The sequence below is a fragment of the Eleutherodactylus coqui genome, chromosome 4 (assembly GCF_035609145.1).
Source record: "Eleutherodactylus coqui strain aEleCoq1 chromosome 4, aEleCoq1.hap1, whole genome shotgun sequence".
Lineage (NCBI taxonomy): Eukaryota > Metazoa > Chordata > Amphibia > Anura > Eleutherodactylidae > Eleutherodactylus > Eleutherodactylus coqui.
In genome coordinates this window covers 156,470,228-156,489,044 of record NC_089840.1, presented here as the reverse complement: position 1 = coordinate 156,489,044, position 18,817 = coordinate 156,470,228, and the positions used below count along the sequence as shown (strand labels likewise).

The 18,817-nt window shown below is 45.7% G+C and overlaps 1 protein-coding gene across 5 annotated transcripts in view; it reads left to right on the top strand.

The window, feature by feature from the left end:
• The window catches only part of DCAF6 (DDB1 and CUL4 associated factor 6), a 992,542-nt gene that overhangs the window by 229,293 nt on the left and 744,432 nt on the right, over positions 1-18,817 (top strand). For all 5 annotated transcript variants that reach the window (XM_066600328.1, XM_066600324.1, XM_066600329.1 and 2 more), the window contains one exon: positions 10,402-10,616. In XM_066600328.1, the coding sequence (XP_066456425.1) occupies positions 10,402-10,616 (215 nt within the window). The remainder of the gene's footprint in view (positions 1-10,401; positions 10,617-18,817) is intronic.

Genomic DNA, 18,817 nt, shown 5'->3' with positions numbered 1-18,817 from the left:
TGAATGAAAAAAATAAATTAGATGGAACGTAGGAAACAAGAGATTCGAGACTTTGAATTCTATGGAAGAATGTTGCAGGCAGGATTAGTGACAGAGATCATTTTGGAGGTAGGAGGAGGTGAGCTGTGACTATTGTGATTGGTGGATCCTGGGGAGTAAAAGAGTAGAAAAAGAGAAAGGGAAAAGGGGGAAGAAGAAGGAAAAGAGAGAGAGAGAGAGAAAGATGTCCATCCAGTCTATAAACACCTATCAGTAGGTTCGTCGGTATGTTTGTTAGGGTTCGTCAGCTCCGTTAGGGTGTGTACTGGAACTTAAAGAGCGGCAGCGCCACCACACAACCAGGCGTCCAGTTTAGGTGAAGCCCGAAACTGTATCCACACCGCCCAGGTGTTGTAGAATTTAGAATATTTCATGTCATCTTTGGCACAAAGTTCCTCCATTTGTTTTAAGTTGTCTATAGCTTCCAACCACATCAGTCGTGATGGGGGAGTTACCGCTTTCCATCTCCTGGGAATGATCTGTCTCATAGCCAGTAGAAAGAAGCGCAGCAGGGAGCCTTTTGCTCGCGACACTGATCCTGGTATCATGGATAGAAGTGCCATCTCAGGGGTGAGATTGAGCGGACCTTTGCAAACCGCTGTGTATAGAGCTTCCACCTCGCGCCACAGTGGTTGAATTTGTGTACAAGACCACCAAAGATGAACGTAGGTCCCCTTTTCGCTGAGGCTCCTCCAGCAAAGATCCGGATACTGGGGGTATATTCTGGATAGTCCTGCAGGGGTCCTATATAGAGATGAGCGAGCGTACTCGGATAAGCACTACTCGCTCGAGTAATTGGCTTTATCCGAGTATCGCTGTGCTCGGGTCTAAAGATTCGGGTGCCGCTGCGGCTGACAGGTGAGTCGCAGCGTGGAGCAGGGGAGAGCGGGCGGGAGAGAAGGAGAGAAAGATCTTACCTCCGTTCCTCCCCGCTCTCCCCTGCAGCTCCCCGCTCCGTGCCGGCACCCGAATCTTTAGACCCGAGCACAGCGATACTCGGATAAAGCCAATTACTCGAGCGAGTAGTGCTTATCCGAGTACGCTCGCTCATCTCTAGTCCTATACCATTGGGTCAGAATCTTATAGTTAAGCTCCTGTAGTCTGCTGGAGACGCTCATCTTATGGGTCATAGCATAGGCCTTCTCCCACAACTCTGCCTGAAACTCCTTTCCTAGTTCGTTCTCCCAGGTTAGTTACAGGGTCCTATTTCCCCCTAATGTGTCTCTCTCTAGAAGTGAACTATACAGTGAGGAGATAGACTGTGGTGTATCTGGTTTAGTCAAACATAATTTCTCGAAGGCCGTGATTGGTCTCCTCAGTTGCTGTGGGCATCCCAAGGACCTGACATAGTGGTGTAGCTGTAGGTATTGGTACCATGCTCCGGCTGGGGGGCCCCTTTCCTCTAGTACCTCTTGTAGGCTCTTTGACCCTGTGTCTGTCAGAATGTCCCGTATCCTGGGAACTCGGTCTGCCATCCCGGCCGTCAGGGGTGTGCCCTTTAAGAAGGTTGGTATATCTGGATTGCCCACCAGTGGGGTAAGTGGACCCGGGGATGTAATCAACCCGGATTTGACGGCTGGGAGTAAATTTTCTATAAAGGGCGAGAATCCCAGGTCTCTGTGTCTGTCCTTACCCGGTATCCAGATGCAACCTTGCCCCCCAAATAGGGTCGAGTCCTGCTCCGCCTCTACCCATCTTTTCTGTTCCCTACCATGGAGCAAATCTAACACGCATTTGGTCAACAATGCTCTATGATAAAGTGAGAGATTGGAGACTCCCATTCCTCCGCTAGCTTTCGGGCCAGAAAGGGCCTTCCAGCTACGCCTGGGTCTGTGATTGCCCCAGATGAATCTCATGACTAACCTCCGAATCCGTGACAGAAATACGCCTGTTAGCTTTATCGGAACTGTCTGGAAGATATATAAGAATTTGGGGAGGGAATTCATTTTGATTGTATTTATTCTCCTGAACCAGGACAGCGGCAGAGACCTCCATCTATCCAGATCCCTCTCAAGGGCCGCAAGCAGCGGGGTATAGTTTTTTTCAAAAAGCCTGTCAGGGTTCGCTGTGATGTCTGTTCCCAGGTATTTGATCCCGTCCTCTCTCCAGGCGAAGGGAAATGCCAGTTGTAGGGATTCTCTCTTTTCTGGGCAGGGTAATATTTAACATTTCGGACTTATTAAGATTTACTTTGAAGTTAGATATTCCGCTAAACATCTCAAATTCCTTTAGGATACAGGGGAGTGCTATTCTCGGATTGGTGATGTAGATCAGCAGGTCGTCTGCATACAGAGCGACCTTGTGCTCCTCTTGGCCCACCCTGACCCCCCGTATACTGCAGTTAGCTCTTAGGGCGTTTGCTAGTGTCTCCATCACCAAGATGTAAAGGAAGGGAGACAGGGGGCAACCTTGCCTTGTGCCGTTATTGATGTTTATTGGCTGGGAGAGTTGTCCGTTGACCCGTACCCTAGCAGTAGGGCCGTGATACAGAGCCAGGACCTTACTCAAAAAACGTGGACCTATGCCCACCATCCGCAGGGTTGCCTCTAGAAACCTCCAATCCACCCTGTCAAATGCTTTCTCGGCGTCTACGGATAGTAGGCACAGTGGGTCTCCCGAGCGATGTGCCCCTGATACAATCGCCAATGTTCTAATTGTGTTGTCCCCTGCCTCCCTTCCGGGGACGAATCCCACCTGATCCCTGTCTATCAGCGAGGGGACAAGCGGTCTCAAACGAGACGCTAGCACCCCAGAATATATTTTAGTGTCAATATTAAGCAGCGATATGGGCCTGTAACTGCCACAGGCAGAGGGGTCTTTCCCGGGTTTAGGGATGACGGTTATGGTGGCCTGTAGGGCCTGTGGTGGGAAAACGCAGTCATGTGATATGGCTTTAAAGGCGTCTAGCATTATAGGGCCATCGCCTCCCTGCATATCTTGAAGAAGCATGGAGTGAAGCCATCGGGCCCAGGACTCTTTCCCACCTTGAGGGCCCGAACTCCGTCATTTAATTCCTCAAGTGAGAAGTCCTCTTCCAGTGACCGGCGGTCGGCTTCGGAAATGTTTTTAGGGCAGTTTTGTAGTAGATAGGCGTCCTGACCCCTTATTATCTCCTCTGGCTTCCCTCTGCGCTCCCCCTGTAGGTTATATAGATCGTGGTAGAAAGAGTGGAAACTATCTAGAATTTCCGTGTTGGTATGTACCTGTGCCCCTTTTCGTGACTGGATAGAGAATATGTATGTCTGTGGGGACCTAGGGTTGAGAGCCCTAGCTAGTCCTCTGCTGCACTTATTCCTGTATTCATAGAAACTTCCCTTTGCCTTATCTCTCTGACACAGCGAAGCCTGATCCAGCAAAAGCAGGATCCGGCTGCGGACATCTGATATCTCTGCCGCTCCCTGGCCCGAAGGTGTTGTTTTGTTGGATGATTCCAAGAGACCCAACCTAGTGAGTAGGCCCTCAAGAGCATTACTTCTTTCTTTTTTCAGGCGTGCCCCATGGGATATAAAAATGCCCCGTAACGCGCATTTAAGCGCCTCCCATTTAATTGGGGCTGGGGTGTCATCCAGCTGATGGTTTGCTTTGAATGGTTCTATTGCCAGTTGGATGTCCTGTAGGCAGGCCCTGTCGTTCAACAGATTGTCGTTGAGCCTCCAGCTGTTAGTGTTATCCTTCCTACCCCACTCTAGGGATCCCCAGACCGGAGCATGGTCCGACCACAAGAACGACCCCATGGAGCACCCCCGGCCCCTATCTAGGAGTCTATGTGAGATGAATAAATAATCTATGCGATGATAGCTATTATGTGCTGAGGAGTGGTAGCTATAGTCCCTAACCTTGGGGTGTAGCACGCGCCACATGTCTATTAGTCGAACGTTTGTCAGTTCCCTCACCAATCTACGTGTTGCTGAGTGCGATATGCCAGACTTACCCTCCGATGAGTTGAGGCCAGGATTCAGACCCAGGTTGAAGTTGCCTCCTAGTATTATAGAAGACCCGTCAGCAAAGGACGCCAGAGCCCCCAGCATCCGGATCCCAAAGCGAACCTGTGCCTGATTAGGAAAATAGACATTGGCAATTGTGAATATCTCCATGCCCAATTGTATTTTTACGAACAGATAACGGCTCTGGGGGTCAATCTCTGATGAGAGGAGTTTGTGTGGAAGATTTCTGTGGATAGCAATAGATGTTCCCCACGCCTTTTTTTGCGGGTGAGGGCTGTGAAACCAGGTCGTGTAGTGGCGGTGTCTGCATCCGGGGATGTTTCCAGCTTGGAAGTGTGTTTCTTGTAGTAATGCGATCATTATGTGATGTTTGTGTAGGTAGTCTAATATTTGCCCTCTTTTGGCCGGTTTGTTTAGGCCCCTCACATTGAAGGTGCCGAATGTAAAGTTAGCCATCATGTGGTTACCCTGTGGTGGTTTTCAAAGACTGGACAGACATCGAGTAGAGGAAGGAGGAGTGTTAGAATGTGGGGGGGAAAGAGAAGCTCAGGAGTAGGAGAGAGAGGGAAAATAGTGAACGGCGTAAGATAGCCGTTAGATGTTGAATCAGTGGTACCAGCGATTCGCCAGGGGTCGCGTTCAATTGCGCGACTAGTCACCCAGTAGGGAGAGTGAAAGCACATCGAGGGTCAAGAGGCACCCCCTGGCTACTACCACCCTTTAAAATATCAAAACTCAAACGTGTGACCTCCAAGAGGTCTCTGCTAATGAACCCCGGACACCAACGTCCCGGTAGATTTAGGTAATTTTTTTAAACAGTAGGCCCTTTCAGAACTGGGCCTCTTAAACAGGAAGGCGTGAATAATCATAAACATTGCTCCCTTCGACGGGACCCGTCCCCGTCTCTTCCCCACCCCCGGCAAGTGGCCAGGGAGGGGGAGTCAACCGGAGACAGACCCCGCCACTCCGTATGCAAAGGCATCAGGCAAACATTCTATTCTCGCATAACCCCCTCGCGGGGGGGGGGGGGGGGAGCATGTAGTAATAAACTTTCATGACATAAAAGTCTCCGTTCACGTGGTATGGCCTCCTCCTCTGTGGCCTTCTCGTTGTCTCCTGGGGCGCGCTGTCTGCCACTGTTCCATTGTGGTCTGCATGAGCAAGCTGGGGGGTGTGGGCCATTCAGGGAGTGCAATCATTGGCAGTTCAAATGTTCCTAAAAATTTGGGTAGGTCGCCAAGTGATCAGAAGACTGCGGATCTGCCATCCTTTTTTGCTGACAGCGAGAATGGGAATCCCCAGCGGTACTGAATTCCGCAGTCTTTGAGTGCCATAAGGAGGGGCCGCAGGGCCCTTCTCACTTGCAGTGTGTGGCGGGCTAAGTCCTGTAATATGATGATAGGTTTGCCCTCACACACTAGAAGGTCTGGCTGGTCCCTTGCTTTGCGAAGTATAGTGTCCTTGTCCCGGAAAAAGTGGACCCTGCATATAACATCTCTTGGGCGGTTTATATCAGTCTCTCTTGGGCCTAGTGCTCTATGGATTTTGTCAAGGTCAACTGGGCGCTCCGGTGGTCTGTCCAATAAACGCATAAAGAGAGCTTGAGCCCATGGTTCTAGGTGGTTTCCTTCAATTTCCTCGGGAATACCTCTAATACGCAGATTATTTCTCCTGTTCCTGTTCTCTAAGTCGTCAAGGTGCATGGTAAGATTAGCGATCTGATCTGCCTGCGCTTGGATTGCTTGTTTATGTGATTCCAAGATGGCCGCTGTCTCCTCCTGCGCCTCCTCCACCTGATGCAGCCTATGTCCAATCTGGTGTACCTCTGTATGGATGGACTCTAGCGCATGTTTGTTGGACGCTTCGAACTTATTAAAGAGGGCGCTCAGTTCGTCTCTTGTTGGGATCGCCATGATATGGGCTTTCCAGCTATCCTCCCCTGCCTCGTGTAGTGACATGGTTGGCAGTACCCTTCTTGCCTTCTTGTGGGACACTGTGGGATAATCTGTAGGGGATTGTGTCTTACTCAATGGGGGACTACCACTCCTCTCAGGCGTCTGTCTCTGTTGTTCATGAGGGAGGGGGGGTGAGGAGTGCTGGTGTGCAGCGCTGCTGCTGCTTTCTCTGCTCACATATGCCCTGCTATGGGCGCTGGAGAGGTTCATGGGGCTGCTGCCTCTGTTGTCCTCATAGGCTGTGGGACTCTGTGGAGGGGATCCTCGGTCAGCTGTGGTGCCGCTGGCTGCTTCAGAGGAGCTCCCCACTCCTGTCTGAGCCGCCGGAGTCTCCTGCACGTGGCGCTCCGGCGCCATCTTGGGCCTGCCGGAGGTTGAGCGCGGGGTGCTGAGGAAGCGTTCAATCGCCCCCCCCCTGCTGCCATCGTCTGCCGCTGCCTCCATCCTGTCGTTCCTGCGTCTTCCCATGGTTACTGCTGGGGCTTGCAGGGTGAGTCTCATCGGTGTCTGGGGTCGGATTACGGGTGGGTGCCGCGGGAGCTCTTAAGACTGCTTCCTTATCCCTCCATGTGCTGGCCACCTTCCATGCAGATTTTTTAAATCCATTTTTCCCGTGGACATGAGGCCTTAAAAATCATATATTTATATATATATTTTATTTTTATTTTTTTTGTATAGTGGCAGCCTACGGGTGATAGATGCCAATTATGTTAAACATATATGTCTGAGGTTTCTGTTAGTATCCTTGGAAGAACACTGCGGAAAGTGTCACAGGAGCCGTAATGCTAGAAACTACATCTCAGGATCTGTTAAATGTATAAACTAGAATCCTCTTTCTATATAGATGTTTCTTTTAGCTTTTGACATCATTTTAGACTTTTCCCTCAGCATTACGGCTTCCATTCATAACAGGCTCTTGAAGGTTGAAGGAGTTATCCAACTCTTAAGAATTGATGAAGAATCCTTATGCAGTAGCATTGCACGCAGTGTTATTTCGCCTCTGAAAAACCTGAAGGATCCTTAGAATCCACTAGCGTTGATTGCATGAAAGTAAATAGAAAGTTTAAAAAAGTTAAACATTCTGCTCTCCCCATGGAAGGGATCCATTAGGACAGCTGAAAATACTCACCCACGTCCTTCGTGAAGTCCCACGGTAATCTGGTCCTGCAGGACCTGATGCCAGTCTTCTGCGCACGCATTCCAGACGTCATTATGTCAGCCCCATGAGCAGGAGGCCTAGAAAATTTGAAATTGACTGGCTCCAGGCTACTGAAGGATGACGGGAGGCAGGCAATATCCCCAGGTACCGCAGTGATGTAACCAGGAACTCAAAATGCCAGACACATGAACAGAAGCTGGGGAGGGCCTGGGAAATTTAAAATCTCCTAGCTCCCGGCTACCAAAGGTAGACAAGAGCGTGGAGCAGTGACCAGTGGCCTTGTCGAGCGGTTCCAGGTCACATGATAAAAAGGTAACTAGGTATCTTAGACCAGTCCCAAACGACTGGATAGAAATTGCTGATTCCTCATGCATTGAGCCGCAGTAATACGCAGATCAATAAAATGCATTGGATTATACTATTCCGCTCACATTAGCGAATCAGAATTACGTAATCCACTTGCACAAAACAGAATGCAGCATGTTCTCTTTTACACAGCCCATATGCAACTTCATTTTGTACAGGCTATAAAAAAAAATACAAACTATAAAAGCTGTACTGCACATGACCGCCTGTGTGAGTATGCAGTTATGTATAGTACATTACGTGGCCGTACGCAGCGCCACAGCCGGGCTCACAGTTGGGATCCGCTGCAGGCCTCCACAAGCGGATTCCACATATGGCCGTGTGAGCCTGGCATTATTCAGATCGCTACCTGTAACATGTAATTTACAAGACGTCCCCTGGACGCTCACCTTCCTGCAATTTCAGGAGCAGCTTGTTGAGCGCCTTCTGTTTGTGAGGCTTCGCAAGCTTGCTGAGGTGCGGCAGTCTCAGAGCGCCACTTTTACACCCCATCCGCGCCACTGAGGTCAAGAAATACCCCCCCAAAAAGCATGGGAGGAAGGATACCCGATTTTATTGCTCCATGTGCCCATCCCAACCGGGGGGTCTTCGGACATACCACACAGTTTACATTATTACATTAATCTAAGATTTAGAGAATGCCAAAAAATGGGGAGGTGTTTTTTTTTTCTGCACAAGTGAACAATTGGACCTCGAATTTATTCAGTTGTGCCCTGAAATCCAATTGGTGTTCCCTCCATTACAGGCCTACCCATGTGTCCTGTAAGCAGATTGGGGCTACAATGAGTATGTCTCTGAACACAGAACAAACAGGGGTATCCATTTTTGGAGTGACAGCCTTCATTCATATGTATGTTGTACAAAAAAACAGTTTTTAAAATGACACAATTGCCCCAAAATTTAAAAGAGTAATTTTTTCCTTCTGCTTTGCTTAGATTTATTCAAAAATTGTGGGGTCAAAATACGTAGTAAACCCCTAGATGAATTTGTTAGGGCAGTATATTTGTTACTGGGCCCCCCACCCCCAGTAATAAGCAGCCCCCACCCCCAGTAATAAGCAGCCCCCACACCCAGTAATAAGCAGCCCCCACCCCCAGTAATAAGCAGCCCCCACCCCCAGTAATAAGCAACCCCCACCCCCAGTAATAAGCAACCCCCACCCCCAGTAATAAGCAGCCCCCACCCCCAGTAATAGGCAGCCCCGCCAGTAATAAGCAGCCCCCACCCCCAGTAATAGGCAGCCCCGCCAGTAATAGGCAGGTCCCCCTCCCCCAGTAATAGGCAGGTCCCCCTCCCCCAGTAATAGGCAGGTCCCCCTCCCCCAGTAATAGGCAGGTCCCCCCCTCCCCAGTAATAGGCAGGTCCCCCTCCCCCAGTAATAGGCAGGTCCCCCCTCCCCCAGTAATAGGCAGGTCCCCCCTCCCCCAGTAATAGGCAGGTCCCCCCTCCCCCAGTAATAGGCAGGTCCCCCCCTCCACCAGTAATAGGCAGGTCCCCCCCTCCCCCAGTAATAGGCAGGTCCCCCCCTCCCCAAGTAATAGGCAGGTCCCCCCCCCCCCCCAAGTAATAGGCAGGTCCCCCCCCAGTAATAGGCAGCCCCCCCTGTAATAAGTAGCCCCCCCCAGTAATAAGTAGCCCCCCCCAGTAATAAGCAGGTCCCCCGCAGTAATAGGCAGCCCCTCCCCAGTAATAAGCAGCCCCTTCCCCTGTAATAAGTAGCCTCCACACCCCCAGTAATAAGCAGCCCCCCCCAGTAAGCATCCCCCCCAGTAATAGGCAGCCCCTTCCCCTGTAATAACCAGCCCCCCCAGTAATAACGAGCCCCCCCAGTAATAAGCAGCCCCTTCCCCTGTAATAAGTAGCCCCCATCCCCACTCCCAGTAATAAGCAGCCCCCCCAGTAATAAGCAGGTCCACGCCAGTAATAGCCGGTCCCCCCAGTAATAGGCAGCACCCCCAGTAATAACCAGCCCTCCCCGCCAGTAATAGGCAGCCCCCCGTAATAGCCCCCCCCAGTAATAGGCAGCCCCCCCAGTAGTAAGCAGCTCGGGAAATTTGGCACGAGCATTGATTATGTCATAAATAGGAAAAGCTAATGGGTCCCAACTCGATTATTCAATTCTATGCGCAAAAGAATTGGCGTCCAAATTTTACGTACGGAATGTAATTTTTTCACTTTCCGGTGTCATAGAAACGTGAAATTTGGCACGAGCATTGAATATGTCATAAATAGGAAAAGCTAATGGGTCCCACCTCGATTGTTCAATTCTATGCGCAAAAGAATTAGCATCCACATTTAACGTATGGAATCTAATTCTCTCACTTCCTGATGTCATTTTATATAAAGGAAACGTCGCATGGTTACCTCCCGTGGTGTTTCCTAGGTAAAGCAGAGAACTATGCAAAATGGTGAACATATGTTTTTCCGGTATCTCTAAAGTAACCATGACTTCCGTGTGACCACCAGATAAACACCAGTACCAAATTAACTCGGGCGAAGCTGGGTATATCAGCTAGTTTAAGATATTGCAGTTGAAGATGTGAAAAAAATTGCACGTTTTTCAAAATTTTCCTAATTCTGGTGCTTTTAATAAATATACGCAAATTTTATTGGTCTGTTTTTACCACCTAAATGAAGAACAATATGTGGCAAAAAAACAATGTCAGAATTACTTGGAGATGCAAAAGTGACACATGTCAGATTTCCAAAACTCGTCATTAAGGTGCAAACAGGCTTTGTCACTAATGGGTTAAGTTAATGTTTGCTAGACCTGTAAATTTGAATATAGCTTTAATTACTTATCTTCCAAGTTTATATGTAATTATGTGAGGTAGATAGTAATCTACGCTCAGAATTACTATCACATTCTCAAAAAATAGAAATAAAAACATTTCATGAGCTTTATTAAGATATGTTTTTACTTTTCTTCTGTGAACAGGCAGTTTTTCCAACCGTGGAACTACGGGAATGTGTGTGCGATTTGCACCCCCACACCTTTCAAACAAGTCCTGTCGGGTCACTTCTTTGTGCTATAGTGAAGATGGGGAGGAGGTTCTTGTCAGCTATTCATCAGATTATATATATTTATTTGATCCAAAAGATGATCAAGCAAAGGAACTCAAGTTTTTATCAGCCAATCAGAAACGAGAAGAGGTGGGTATTCTTCATAATTCCATAGATCAGTTGTCTGTTATATACTTTACTACAGATTTCCCTAGACCATTTCTTTTATGTACAAGATGGTTTCTCTTGCTGGGAACAAACCTAAGTAATTTTGTAGATATGATACCTTTAATTGCTAACAAAAATAAATGATGTTATTGCGAGCTTTTGAGCCTCTCAGGATTCTTCCTCAGGCATAATGAAATAGATCCCAAGAGGTATGAATATATATACACATTTTTATGACAAGGCACTGACATGGATGTGATTAATTTCCACTTAAAAGGATACTACAACAGGATGGGTAGAGAAATAAAAACATACTTAAATAGTCCACTGGCAAAGATGTGAAGGTTTAATGGTCGTGAATTAGTGTTAGGGGGTCACCAGGCCAGAGTGTTATCTGTGCTATAGATGTCTCATAATTCTGACTCATAGAATAAAGTTGTCATGTCATTTTTGTTGCAGTTTGTGTGCCATAGAAACAAGACACTTCGAAAGGTGGTGGGATGTCTGGTTTTTTTTCATTTTACTCTAGTTAGACTTTTTGAAAAGTTTTTTAATACAATTTAAAAATACAACTTGTCTCAGCTACATCGATGGATAAATAAAGGAGTTATGACTTTTTTAAAGGGGGAAGGAAAAAACAAAATTGAAAAAAAAGGCTGTGTCATTAAGGGGTTAAAGGCAATTTTAAATCACAAAGCCATAGAAGAATTTGGGAGTATAACTTTCTAACAACTTTTGACACTTTCAATAGAGGGCTAAATTCCTCAAGAGGATTCATGCATGACTGGGAAAAATTAGACATCTATATACAGATAGCACTCTGGCCTGGTGACCCCCTAATACTAATTCAGGGACCATAAAAACTTCAAATCTTTATCAGTGAACTATTTAAGTATGTTTGTTTTATTTCTCTATTCGTCCTGTTGTAGTATCCTTTTAAGTATAAATTAATCACATCCATGTCTGTGCTTTGTCATAAGTATGGGTGTATATATATATATATATTCATGACTCTTTGGATCTATTTCATTATGCCCGAGGAAAAATCCTGAGAGGTTAAAAAGCTTGCAATACCATCATGTATTTTTGTTAGCCATTAATAGTTATATCTACAAGATTACATAGATTCTCTTGCTGACAACAATCACATTTTGCTGTACTGGCTAACAGGGTACCGAACTTTAACAGTGGAATTATCGCGCATATATATGTATATGTGTATATATTTTAATATATATATTATATTAAAATTTTGTAACATTGTCCTTTACTAATGACGTAAGTAGATTCCAGGATATCCCGATATTCTTGTGTGCATTGGAAACTAACCCAGGGGGCCTAGGTATGATAGCTTGCAAACAATGTTTAGAAAAAAAGATTTTTATCCCACCTTAGACGGCTTCTAGCTCCTGGTTCCATGCAGCAGGTGCGTCTCCAAGTGCTTGTATAGCCTTGCAGTCACTTTGGCTTTCTTTCACAAGTAAGTTCCATATAAATGGAGTCACTGGTGTGAGAAACTTGCTGCTTTATTGTTTAAAAATTGTGCATATTCACAGAAAAACAAGGACCGGTTTCAACTCTGTCAAGAGCCTTGATCACCTCTACATGCACTCTGTTCACAAACCTTTAAAAAAGCCTTAGGCTTAATTAACTGATTAAAACCAAACTGTGAATTTTAACCCTTAATATGCCTAGTAGCCAGACTAAATCTTTCTGTCAGTCTCTCCCCATAAGAACTGACAAGAAAGCAGTCAATGCTATCATTCACCTCACTACAATATATACATATGGTTCCATAAATATTTGTAGGATAACTGATTAATATCTTATAATAGAAAAAGAATCACTGCATGTTATTTATTACATGGAGACAGATGATATTTTTAAATGTGCATAAGCGCTTTAGCCATCCATTATTTTTATCAGATGTGATTCCATAAACATTTTTATAATGATTAATTGATATTTTAATATTGGGACAAAGGATTAATTGATATAATTTTATGTATAAAATCTGCTTATATATGAAGACAGATTGAAACTGCATATGGAGATTAATTAGGTTATTGCTCAATTAGTTTATGCAAGTTAGTATATATAGAGGAGGTCAGTTTTAAAATTCATGCCACAGCTGAGGGAGAGATAGCATTGACTGTGTAGTGAGGTGAATGATAGCATTGACTGCTTTCTTGTCAGTTCTTATGGGGAGAGACTGACAGAAAGATTTAGTCTGGCTACTAGGCATATTAACCCCTTGAGTGGCGGGTTTCCTACGACCCTGTCGTGCCCACCAGGGCAGGTTTTTTAAATGGTCTAATCATTGAATTTCAACTAATTTGCAGTTGCGTTCCAAGAGCCATAACTTTTTCATTTTTTCATTGACACGGCCCTATGAGGGCTTGTTTTTTGTGGGACAAGTTGTACTTTTTGATGGCATAATTTTTGGGTATATATAATGTATTGCATAACTTTTGTAAAAACATTTGTAGGGTGATTGGGGGAAATTCTGCCATTTGTTTTTTGGATTTCATTTTTACGGCGTTCAACATGCAGAATAAATAGTGTGATAAGATTATTCTCTGAGTCACACGATTCTGGTGATACCGAGGTTATACAGTTTTTATGTTTCGGGGAGGAAAAAAAGAAATGGGGAAAAAAGAAAAAAAGGGGCCATGTCATTAAGGGGTTAAATAATTAATATACCAACCTCCTTCTCTGGGTCATTATGACGCAGGGATACCAAATGTGTGATTTTATTGTACATTTTTTACAAAGTAAAGGAAGAGGAGTGATTTTTTTTAAATAATTTTTTTCCTTTTTTTTTTTTTTGTCCCTTTAGGGGACTTCCACAGGGAACCATCAGGACCCCCTGATCACTTTCTGGAGGTCCGATGGTGACAGCCCTTTACATGCTGCAGTGACAGCCCTTTACATGCTGCAGTCACATAGACTGCAGCATGTAAAGGGTTAACACAGCAGAGATCAGAGGTTTTCTCTGATCTCTGCTGTAAGAGCTGGTACCTAGCTGTCCTCTGACAGCCAAGCATCAGCTCTCCCTGCCACAGAGATCATCGGCTTGCTTCTGACAAGCCGATGGTCTCTATGCCAATATATAAACAAAGCAGGAGATTTAGAACCAGGAGATTGCCGGCAGATCGGCAATATCTTCTGCTTTTGTTGTTCAAAGCCCTTGCTTTGTTCTCTGTGGGACTGTGCAGGCAGAGCACAGTGCCGCAGCTTGTGGCATTGTGCTCTGCAGCTCCCATAGTGATACATAGCCCGGAAATCTTCCGGGCTATATCACTATCGGCAGTGGAGCTTGCCCCGGAAAATTTCCGGGCATGCCACTCAAGGGGTTAAGGGTTAAAATTCACAGTTTGGTTTTAATCAGTTAATTAAGCCTAAGGCTTTTTAAAGGTTTGTGAACAGAGTGCATGTTGAGGTGATCAAGGCTCTTGACAGAGTTGAAACTGGTCCTTGTTTTTCGGTGAATATGCACAATTTTTAAACAATAAAGCAGCAAGTTTCTCACACCAGTGCCTCCCCTTCTATGGGCCTAGGTATAATAGTAGGAGTTATATTTATCGTACAGTGAGTTCTTCTATTCTCCAGAGAGGGCGGTGAGGGGGACTTCCAAAGGGCTGGGATGCATGAGCGGGCCGTGTTGACTAGGTGTTTAAGTATAGATTTATTCAGTGTCTCAGATAGTGTCAGGAACCAATATAAAATACTTTGAGCAGTTGAGAGATGAGTATGGTCTGCCGCACACGCAATTCTTTGGGTTTTTTTGTTTTTGTTTTTTATGTTTGTATTGTCTGTTAAAAGTGTGTTAGGACACAAAAAACTGTATCTAATAAAGATTTGAATAATAAAAAAAAGTATAGATTTACGATAAAAGTGCGTAGGTAGTTCTGAGTGATGTAGTAGGAATAGGACTGGAGACATAGGGAACTGTGTGTGTAAGATCTTAACACGCTGCAAAATGAACAGCCCTCCAGAAACCATGTTTCAGAGGGCAATCTCAAACAACATGCATGACGGTACCTGTCTCAGTCCCACAGCACCAGCATATTGGGATGAGGAAGGGTAAATTTTGTGCAGTCTTAGAGGGCACCGTGTACCACTGTGAAAGAAACTTGAAGCCCGCCTCCTGATATCTGCTTGAGATTGAGGATCTATGCGCGAACTCGACGATCCTGTCCACCTGGTCCGTGGAGAATGACACTCCAAGCTCCTGCTCCCATTTGCTCACATAAAGAGGTTTAAAGTCTCTTGACTGGAAGATCAAAAGGGAGTAGACAGAGAGTGAGTGATGGGATTATCAAATGTCATGAGTGGTCTGCAGAAGCCTGTTGCTGGTGAAAAGGAACTCAAGAAGTAACATAGTATGTTAGGCTGAATAAAGACAATGTCCATTTAGTTAAGTTTATTTCAACCCCCTAGTTGATCCAGAAGAAGACAAAACCCCTCAAAGTTAGAAGCCAATTAGCCCATTTGGGGGAAAATTCCTTACCCACTCCATAATGGCAATCAGAATAATCCCTGGATCAACCTTTTATAGTTCCTACCTGACTGTAAGACCCGGATCAACAGCCCGCTGGTCACCTAATGTCTATATCCTGTAATATCATAGTGCTCTCAGTGCAAATCCATTTCCTGTTAATATAGTTGAAGAATAGTTTAGGGTTGTTCTTGCTCTTTTTGTCTTTCTGATCTGTCCTTTACATATTTTGTTTTTTTCCCTGTATGATTTTAGCGCTTCTTCGCTGCCTTCTTGTTTTAGTAGTTTAAACATTTTCTTTTTTTTTGTTTATTGTCCCCCTTACAGTTTTGTAGAGCCACATTGGTTTCCTTCTACTTTATGTTTTTTTGGATTTTTTTTGTTAAAGGGTATAAACTGCTCACATGAGGTAATTAGGATGTTTTTAAACTTTTCCCATTTGTTGGCTGTACTGATATTTTTGATGATGTTGTCCCAATTAATGTTACGGATAGTAGTTCTAAGCTGATCAAATTTTGCTTTACTAAAGTTTGTTTTTTTTGTCGCTCCCTGATAAGGTTACTTATTGAATGACAGCTGGAAGTTAATTATATTGTGGTCACTGGTCCCCAAGTGCTCCTCAACCTGCACCCCTATTATTCAGTCCGGTTTGTTAGTACTAAGTCCAGAGTGGCTTTCCCTCTAGTTTGCTCCTGCAGTAGTTGGGTAAGGTTATTATCTTTAATTGTTCTTGTGAGATTTACAGGTTTCAGTTTCCCATGTTCTATCCGGATAATTAAAGTCCCCCATAATAATTACTTCATTGCGATTTGACACCTCTTCTATCTGCCTTAATAATAAGATTTCAGTTCCTTCTGTTGCTTTTGGTGGCCTATAGAAAACCCCCATCAGTATTTTGTTAGTTTTTTCTCCCTGTATTTCTACCCACAGAGATTCCACGTGTTTAACTCCTGCCCCTATATCCTCCTGTAGTCTCACAATTAAGTACGATTTAACATACACACCCCTCCCCCTTTCTGTTCACAGTCTTCTGAAGAGATTGTAACCCTGAAAATTTACAGCCCAATCGCACTTATCAAGCCATGTTTCCATTATTCCAACTATATCGTAGTTTTCATCAGTCATTCTCTCTTAGAGCTCACCCACTTTGCGGATCAGACTTCTTGCATTCGTAGCCATACAATTTATACGGTTGTTTTTGTTCTTTAAATTCATTTTACTACTAATGGTACTATTGGCTGTTCTGTCAGTTCTAACTGTACTAACTCCACCCTCTGCTCGACCCCCATATTCCCATTACTTGGACCCAGGTCGCTATCGACACGGTCTACACCCCTGTTTATCTTTTTGCCCTCCCCCCGTCCCTAGTTTAAACACTCCTCCAGCCTTCTAGCCACCTTCTCCCTCAGCACAGCTGCACCCTCCCCATTGAGATGCAGCCTGTCCCTATGGTAGAGCCTTTAGCCGACAGCAAAGTCAGCCCAGTTCTCCAGGAACCCGAACCCCTCCTTTTTACACCAACTCCGAAGCCACTTGTTTACCTCCCTAAGATCCTGCTGCCTTTCTAGTGTGGCTTTTGGTGCAGGTAGTATTTCCGAGAAAACTACCCTGGGGGTCCTCGCCTTAAGCTAGGATCCTAGGTCCCTGAAATCATTTTTGAGGGCCCTCCATTGACCTCTAATTTGTTCATTGGTGCCATTGTGCACCATGACCGCTGGATTCTCACCAGCCCCTCCCAGTAATCTGTCAATCTGATCCGCGATGTGTCGAACTCGAGCGCCAGGAAAACAGCACATCATTTGATGAACCCGGTCTTTATGGCAGATTGCCTTATCTATCCCCCTTATAATTGAGTCCCCCACCACTAGGACCTGTCTAGTCTGCCCTGCTCTCCTCGTCCTCCTCTCACTGGAGCAATTATCCCCCTAGCATTCAGAGGGCATGTTGTGCTGCAGCGGTACTGGCTCTGTAATGGCATCCCCCTCCTCTGCCAACTTTGCAAACTTGTTGGGTTGTGCCAGTTCAGGACTAGCCGCCCTGATTCTCTTCCCCGTACCCCTCCTATCTGTCACCCAGCTAGCTGCCTGCTCCCCCTGCTCTTCCGTACTACCATCCGCCCCTGCCTCTACCCCAGCGAGTGCCTGCTCAGTGAGCAGCAAACTCCTTTCCATGATGTCAGTGGATCTCAGGGTTGCCAGTCACTCATTCAGATCCAGGATTTAAGCTTCTAAATGTGCGACGGGCATACATCTTGCACAACAGTATGCACCCTCGATCGGCTGATCAAAGACCGCATACATTGCACAAGTAGCACACTGGATGACATTGTCAGGCATGGAGCTCATCCTAATGGGCATCTTCAATTTACTTGTGGAAGTAGTGAAGATTGACTAAATCACGCTCCAAAGCCGCTCACGCACCTCCGCCCATGCGCAGCCGCTCATCCTTTTTTTTTTTTTTATAATCGCTCATACACCTACTAGTTGCTCTTGTTTAATCACCCAATTATGCTTCACTTACACCCCACACACAGACACTTACACTGTTTCTCTACACTTTTACACTCACACTCTTACACCCCCTCACTTAGTCACAGTCACACACTTAGACCCACACACATTAAGACACACACTTAGACACACACACACAGAATATACTTATCAGCTGCCGTCAGCAGCTCCTCTGCAGCTCTGATGTCACCTGCAGGACCTCTCTCCCGGTGGCGACGCTCTCTGGTATCCTGCTGCTCCGCTGACTGCTTCTCTTCTTCAGCCACTGGACATATCCTTCCAGCGGTCCTCTGGTCTTCCTGCGGCTCTGATGCCGCTCCGACGTTCTCCGACTCTCTGCTCCCCAACTGCCACTGACGTGTGACGATAACTCACTATAACGTTCTCAGCAGCGGTGGAGGCAGTCTCTCTGCTTCCTGACTTCTTCACCTTTTCTCTGTTGCTGATGAGGTTCTCTCAATGGTGTCTGCAAGGTAGTCTGTGGAGCAAGGGTGCCTGGTTCAGGAACTCAGTGTTCAAGGTTCTTCACAGCACCATGCTCAAACCACGCCCCAACCCTGGGAAGTTAGAGAATTAGTGGGCATTCAGTCAGTCAGTGAGGACCTTCGCCTACATATAGTATATATACGCACATATTGTCACCAATGTGTGTGCTAGTGTGTGTGATATATATATATTTATATATATATATATAATGTGTGTATAGTGGTAAACTGACCTCTTGGAAGGAAACTCTAGTACCCTGTTGTACCCCTCTACCGTGGATACAAGATATGATACTGGCAGGGATGGAGGCTCTAGTATCCTGTTCTCCTTTAGCTTCCGATAGAGGATATGATATGGGCAGGCATGAAAGCTCTAGTACTCTGTTGTACAACCTCTAGCTTGGATGCAAAATGTGATATGGGCAGGCATGGAAGCTGTAATGCCCTGTTGTGCCTCATATAGCTTGGATACAAGATGTGACACATTGGGCATAGAGGCTCTAGTAACTTGTTGTACCATCTCTAGTTTGGATACAAGATGTGAAACGGGTGGGCATGGAGGCTCTACTACTCTGCTGTACCACATCTAGCTTGGATACAAGATGTGACACAAGCTGACACTGAGGCTCTAGTATTCTTTTGTACCGCCTCTAGCTTGGATTCAAAATGTGATATGGGCAGGCATGG